This window comes from Apis mellifera, linkage group LG5, assembly GCF_003254395.2.
Source record: "Apis mellifera strain DH4 linkage group LG5, Amel_HAv3.1, whole genome shotgun sequence".
NCBI classification, from domain to species: Eukaryota; Metazoa; Arthropoda; class Insecta; order Hymenoptera; family Apidae; genus Apis; species Apis mellifera.
Window position 1 is genome coordinate 4,737,699 of NC_037642.1, and position 7,873 is coordinate 4,745,571.

General features: G+C 27.7%; 1 protein-coding gene across 2 annotated transcripts; it reads left to right on the forward strand.

Moving 5' to 3' along the window:
- The first annotated feature begins 376 nt into the window (after nt 1-376).
- LOC724924 (protein FAM117B) lies at nt 377-7,401 on the forward strand. Of its 2 annotated transcripts, XM_003249751.4 has the most exons (9): nt 377-1,800; nt 2,811-2,971; nt 3,144-3,241; nt 3,403-3,542; nt 3,629-3,795; nt 3,934-4,063; nt 4,421-4,501; nt 5,641-5,776; nt 6,067-7,401. In XM_003249751.4, exons 1-9 carry the CDS (start codon nt 1,560-1,562, stop codon nt 6,245-6,247), a joined length of 1,335 nt encoding a protein of 444 aa, XP_003249799.2. In that variant the 5' UTR covers nt 377-1,559; the 3' UTR covers nt 6,248-7,401. The 2 variants fall into 2 exon arrangements, with proteins under 2 accessions (XP_003249799.2, XP_001120824.3); XM_001120824.5 differs by lacking the exon at nt 4,421-4,501.
- Nucleotides 7,402-7,873: the final 472 nt, after the last annotated feature.

Consider the following 7,873-nt stretch of genomic DNA (forward strand, 5'->3'; position numbering starts at 1 on the left):
TATAGTTTTTTTATATATAACATGTCATACATAAATCAATGTTTTTAGAATTTGCTTTAGTTTTATTTTCATATTTAATTGAAACAAAAATTTTATATTTCATCAAAATATTAACTTTATATATATATTTACTAACATATTAAAAGTTTTGACTGATTTTTCAATATTTTAAATTTGATATTATTTAATCTAGTCATATGTTATCAATAGTAACACTTAAAAAAAAATATGTAATAAAAAAACATAGTATAATGTACAATATTGTAAATAAATATATGAACTTAATTTATAAAAAATAAATTTTATTATCCTGAATTATTAAATATTAAGAATAGCTTCGTTAATATTTATAAAAAAATATAAATCATTTAAAATAAACAAAATTTTGATTTATTCAATTATTATTCAATAAATCATTTTATATGATAAATATAATACAAGTAATTGAAATAATAATTTTAATTAAAAAAATTATAAGAATTTAGAATTATCAATAACATCGAAATCAATCTCGCGCGTAAATATCGGTTCGATAGTAGTAAATTGAAACGATTATCTCGAGATTTTTCCTAGCGAGAGTATCGAATGAATGTAGCGTGCACGCGCCGTAGCTGAAAAACGTAAGCTCGGATACTACGCTTGTGCTAGTACGTGCTCCGTACACGAAAGTTATTCACACACGCTATTCATCGGCTTGTGCTCCTCCATTACGTACATAACGTGAAACGTAAGACGCTACATACTGGTCTATACGTGTGTCGTGCAGGTGTATATAAGCAGAGTTGCGCACGTCGTACACGAACACCAAAACATCCTTTCGATTGAAATGTGATTTTGTGCTAAAAAATGTGTTTAAAATGATTCGTATAACCTTCAATATAAAATTAATAGCTAAGTGACGTTTATAAGAAAACTAATAATTCACGAATATCAAGAACAACCGTTAAATAACATTTTCGACAAGACATCAAAGGAATTGAGAAAGGGCGAATTTGAGGGCCACTGCACAAGCGCGAAGACGAGAGAGAAAATTAGAGAACGAGAGAGTGAGAAAACGATAGGACGCTAGGTACGGTGCTACGGTGGTAGTGAATGGAACGCGGCCCCCACGGCTGAGCGTAGTACGACGCTCCACGGGCTAACGTTGCACCAATGACCAGCCGGGACGGACGATCACGTGACGTGCGTGCCGAGGCAGCAGCAGAACATTGCAAATGACAAGACGCGTAGGGCATTGTCGTCGCGCCGCCGCTACCAACGTTCTCGTCGTAGTTGCTGGTGAATTCGTCGCGCCGTTATCGTCGTTGCTACCATTATCGTTGATGAGATCTCGTCCGCCACCGAGAAGGCAAATATTATAAACGATTCTGAAATCTGTCCTCGCTGCTGTCGGCACCACCGCTGCTGTCGCCGCGTGTGCGCGACAAAGTCGCGGGTGCTCGGAGGCCTCGTGCCCTGAACGGTGCCCGCGGCGCCCCGTCCTTAGTACAACATATTTGAAACAGTGTACCAAACGCACCAGCATCAAAGGCCCGAGTGCCACCTGCCTATATGACAAAATGTCGGGATCACAGCGAATGCGAAAATCCTCGCCATGCTCGACATCGAAGCAAGGCCCAATGCGCGCGACTCTACCCGTAAGCTCGCTGCTAAGACAAGGCCGGCAGGGCAGCAGTCTCAGGAAGAGTAATAGCAACAGTCCCACCGTATCGCCAACAAATGTGAGTGCGTGGCGGGCCCGCATCTCGCCGGAGACTTCTTCCTCTGGACAACGAAGCCCCGGTTCCCTCTCTTACAAAGGTATTTACGTTCACTATTCTACATGTCACGTACTTACTATACACTGTTATCTTTCGCTACACTTTGTTGTGTCTGTCATTTTAATTTTTTTCATATCCTCCGATTGAATCCTCGATTAAGGACTATTATTTATTCCTATTTCCTTTTTTCAATGTCAGAATACAACCAACTATAAATGTTTATTGTGTATTATATATGCATAAATTTTTAAACGATTTTATATTTGCAAGTTTATCGTAATTTTTGTCGTTTGTAAACATTTTAAATGTTATTTTTATAAGATTCCATATAATTTGTTTATATTATACATGTCATATATATAATTGATTGTAAATATTATAGCTAAGATATCAAATAAAAAATGTTATATGTATTTTAAGTTTTGTGATATATTAGATTTTCCTAAATCTATATAATTTTTAAATATTTTGTATGTTATTTAATAAATTTATTAGTTAAGCACGTTAAATTTATATTAATTTGCAGTTTTAAAACAATTTACTTATTATAAATGTAATTATGCATTGCTTTCATTATATTTAATAAATAATATTATATATCAGTGGATTAAACAAAAAATGATAAATGATAAATGTAATATGTAATATATAATAATATATATAATAAATTATATATATATATACAATATTTTAATATGTCATAAAAAATAAACTAATCTTTTTCTGATTTCTTTAATTATAAATTTATAATTACTAAAATAAATAATTCGGTAACCGAATATAAAATTTTAGATCGGTTCCACAATAAACAGTTAAAAAATTCATTATTTCCTTCTTTATCCTATTAATTTATTTTATATCAATTTTTATTTAAATCTTATTTATTTTATCCAGCAACCGAATATATTTTTCATGGTTCGGTTCTGGTTTACATAATCCAATTTTAATTTACTTATACACAATAACAATACATTTTTTATTTAATTTTCTGTAATAATTATTACATCTTTCATAAGAATTATGTTTATTTAAAATTTTTATCATACACAGCAAAATCAAAAACATTAAGTGGAAGATGCAGCGAAAGTTTAAGTGGAAACCAAAATATTCGAAGGACAGCATCATTAGATACAATCTATTTGAAAGGACAATGGCCTCGTGATTCATATTATATTCATTCCAGTCTTCTTTTGGTTGATAAATCTACACAGGTAAACTTTATTTCAAATATTTATTTAATTATATTTAATGTTTTTATTTTTATAAAAAATTTATTATATTGGCATTTATTTTATTATGATATATTTTATTATCCAATATTATAATATTTCATATCTTTTATATCACTATACTATAAGAATTAATGAAGTTATTTTTTTATAGACAGAAGAATGGTCTAATGAACCAAGAAAATTACACACACGTCATCCTACAGAACAAACAACTACTGATGAAAAATTGGAAAAGTATTTTAGGCACCGGTATGTATATTATTAAATTTATTTTGTTTTTATTTTTTAAATGATAATGAAACATATTATATTATAAGATGATTAATAGATTTAAAATATAGTTTCTTCCATGCAACATATTATTATGATATTTATATATTTATTTGAATAAAAAAAGATATATAATATAGGTTACAACGTACAAATAAGGAAGGCACCAGCAGTAGAGAACGAACAGCAGTATTTGGACTTATAATGCCAGGTGGACCACCGCCAGCTTTTCCTGCAGATCATACAGTTTTACCCAGTATTGCTTCACAAACGTCTATACGTGAGTTCAATTAGGAATAGGGACTCATATAAGAAATCTTTTTGTTTCTAGAATTGATTGACATGTTAGTTTTATTATTGTACCAGACAATCAATTTGGTTTGAGTACAAAGGCAAGTCCTATGAATATCCCTGTGAAACCAATGAGGCCTCCAATGCGTTCTTCTATTGAAGGATTAAATCAAGAAATTGAAGGATTAGTTCTCAAATCCACAACTAACCCTAGTGATCCTGATCATCCAGTGGAAGATAAAGTATGTATTTATTTATATTTATTATAATTTTGATATATGATGAATAAAATAATATATTTAAAATAATTTTGAAGTAAAATTCAATGAAGTCAAATATTAAAAATTGATTTTAATTTAAATATATACTTATTCTTGTAGTATGCACGATATCGTGAGCAAATTACACCGGAAGGTCATCGTGCACCATTAGCAGATTTATTGAGGGCTACTCGTAGCGTGAACACACAAACACCAGCTACTGACCTTCCCTCCAGTTCTTATTCTTCAGGTAAGTTTATATTTTACTATATTATTTAATATAGTTTATATTATTTAATAGTATTTAGATTATAAAGTAGTTGTTAATGTTTTTAGAAAATACGCAAATTATATAAGTTTTATGTTGAAAAATTATGAAAACCTAATCCAAATATTAACACTATCAAATTAATAATTATATGCAACATTTATTATTAGTATTTATAATTCAAGTAGTTTTTTTTTTTGTACTTTGAAAAATATAAAAATATTTTATCTATTTTTATTTTTTTAATAAGAGTATATAAATATATGCGTGTGAAGTATTTCTGGTTACTGGTAACACTATAAATAACAGACTAACTATGGTGTGTGCCTGTTGAGACAGGCCCTCCATCTAGGAATTCTGAGTCTCCGCTGATTCCTGGTCTTATGGATGCGTCCCGTCCGCCTAGCGATCTCTTACAAGGTTGGCGCATATTTGCGGAAATATTCTTTTTATTTTTCATGAAATCCCTTTTAATCAAATATATTTGTTTTTTCTTTTTTATTTTTATTTTTTATTTTTTTTTTATCTTTTTAAATGTTCATATACATATAGTTAATAGAATTTTATATATCTATCTATAAATTTTTTATTATTTTATCATATACCTATATATATACATATATGTACACACGCACACATACTTACATACGCGCGCACACACATACACCACATACACCACACATACCACACATACACACGCACATTAATCTAAAATATGTGCATGAATTATTTTTCTTAAATATAAAATTTTTAATATTTTATAAAAAATATGAAAATTAATAAAAAAATTGAGATTATTTTTTAATTTAAAAATTTTTAAACAATTCATTATATTTTATATTTATTAAAATTTTAATATATTTTCACAGAATAATATTAAATCAAATATTTACAATATAATATTATATAGTAACAAATTTATTTTTAATAAATTAAAATATATTTGTTATATTCTTTTATTGATGTTTGCATGCACATGCAATACTTTTTTTTTTATAGGTATTTCTCATCATATATATTTTAATTTAATATTTGTAACTATTTTTATTTAAATTATTATTAAAAAATAAATTTACATTTATACAGATATAAAAATAATAAGATTAAGTATATAATTGCATGATAAAAAAGAAATTTATTAAGTTAAGATTTATAGCAATTTGTTTAATTCATAATTTTTATGTAAAGAATTCTAAATTAATAATATATTCAAGTATTATATAAATAATATAAAACATCTAATAACTTTCAAATCTGTTTATATATTCTATATATTTATATAATATATATAATATATATTTATATTTATATATATATATATTATATATTATTCGAATAAAATAAAATTAATTTTGTCTAGTGTATAAAATTATCATATTTATATTTTTTATTTTTTTATATGAATGAATTTTTAAATATATAAATCATATAACATAACCATATTTATGTTATTAAAAGCATGAATTAAAGATGTATTTGCTTTTCAATTGATATATGCAATATATTTATGCATTAATTTTATATGACTATTAATTCTGATACTGTAATTTATCTTAAAGGTGGAAGTCGTGGTTCAACTCCTGAACAAGATAGAGAAGGACGTCTTGGCACCTCTCCTCACATTAATAGGTTCCTTGCAAGAGAACCACCTGATGGCTGTGAGAAAGTCAATCTCAAATTTGTAGAGGATGCCAGGTAATTTTATTGTTTTCTTTTTGAGTTAGCATAATTAATATATGCAATTTATTATTTTGTAGTAATGTATGTAAAAATTTTATCTGTTATGTATTTTTTATTAAATTGTACATATTTCATTTAAAAGTCGCATATAATTCGTATTATTAAAAAAAATAATAATAATTTTAATTCGTTTAAATTGAAATTTACTATATCTAAAATTAATTTAATAATATCTAAGATTATTTTTTTTATTCAGAGATGTAAATATTTTAACATTATTGAAACAATTATATTTGTATGTATAGGCGACCCATGATAGACTTGAGCAAATTAGACTATTGCCCAAAGCCGTGTGTAGCATTCCAGTTAAAACCTAGCTTGGGATCAGCGTTCCTGCCATTACAACAGCCAGCCAGTCCAACAATGGTTGCCAGTGCATCACCTTCTTCGCATACAACACCAACTACACCTCCTCCAAATCCATAGTCCTGCTCTTTACCTTACAGAATAATGTTCACAAACCCGATTGGTATATATATTTTTTTTTAATGACCTCATGGGTAGAAAGTGGTTTACTTTGATATGAAAGCTTATACCAACAAAGAAAAGTTACCGAAAAAACAGCCTGTTTCCAGTGCGACCCAATGTTCGGGCATCGTGAATGTGTAATTAAAAAGTTATAATTGCATTGATATAAAATATTGAAAGCATCTGAGCTCCGTTAATGTTTCAAACAATAATAAATACGAGGAACAATAATTTGTGATAACTAAAAAACGACATTTAGGAATGAACATTGTGTTCTACAGGGAGAAAGACTAATAAAAATTGTGTATTCTAAATTTAGTGCTAAAATGTGCTAAACGACTTTAGTTTTGTATACAGGGATAAATATTCAAAATGTCAAAGAGTATTAAATTTGATTGTTGGAAAAACAAAATTATACAGATACAAAATGGGTACATGTGCCTGGATATGTACATCGGTACCCTTTTATAAACTTTTCATTAGATCTTTATCACTTAAATTCGAATTCATAGTTAAACAAAAAACACTCGTTAGAATTTTGTATCGTTTTGTATTATTACTCATATGCTAAAAATATTCAAATTATTATTATATGAGGAGCTCGAAAATATGTATCCCTATGGTACATTATTTTTTAGAATTATATTCTCTTAGAGTTATACACGTACATTCTTTACTACTTTTTTTAAGAACGCGTATGTAAGATAAAGCATAAATTAATTGTCACGATAGTTTATTTTGTATTACGTGTACAAATGTGCACTTTTGCATAGCTTCTTTTTATAGTAATGTCTCTTAGGCAATAAGTTTCTATTTTGAAAGTAAAACAAGCACTTTGTTCAATTATAGTGTTCAGTGTCATAAAACAACTTATGGAAGTTAAGTTAATTGCAAGAGTATATTCTATTGTTTAATAATTATATTACCATAGGGTTACAAAATTTTTGATTTAATATGTTATGTTAGTTTACTATCTGAATATGTACAACCAATACAGCATGCAATGACAGGTTGATGGATGTATGATAGAATGAACCTAATGATATAAGGTGGAAATGTAATGAGTAAAAATATGACAAGTGGTAAAATTAAACATTGATTGAAGTAACAAATAACGACATGTGCTTTAGCCAGTGTGGTATCAGATGTGCATACAAATGGCTCCCTAACTTGGCACAGTATGGGTGTGCGTGTAGGGTTTTGTATAAACGTGGATCATAGTAAACAAATTTATAATCTACGTTCTATACAAATAAGTATACATGTGTTGTAATATCAGAATCCTGATTAAGCCATCCGCGAATAACAGTGAAACTTTATTATCGAAATATTATACTATAAGTATTTGAAGTTTCATATCTTTAAAACTTAATTATTTAAATTTATGATAATACTTTTTGTATATTTTTATTATGTTAATAATTATCGATTGTTTGTTCTTTTATTAAATGTTTTTACAATAAAAATAATCAAAGAAATATCAAATATTGTTAATAATCTTTATATAAACAAACTACTTACTCTAAGAAAAAAATCAAGAGTTATTTGTGTGATGGCTTAACTTATTATTTAGTATATGCAGAC

Coding starts and splice junctions, on each gene's coding strand:
- LOC724924 (XM_003249751.4), top strand. CDS start 1,560: ATGTCGGGATCACAGCGAATGCGAAAATCCTCGCCATGCTCGACATCG. Junction 3,242..3,402: donor GAAAAGTATTTTAGGCACCG/GTATGTATATTA, acceptor TATATAATATAG/GTTACAACGTACAAATAAGG. Junction 3,543..3,628: donor TGCTTCACAAACGTCTATAC/GTGAGTTCAATT, acceptor TTATTGTACCAG/ACAATCAATTTGGTTTGAGT.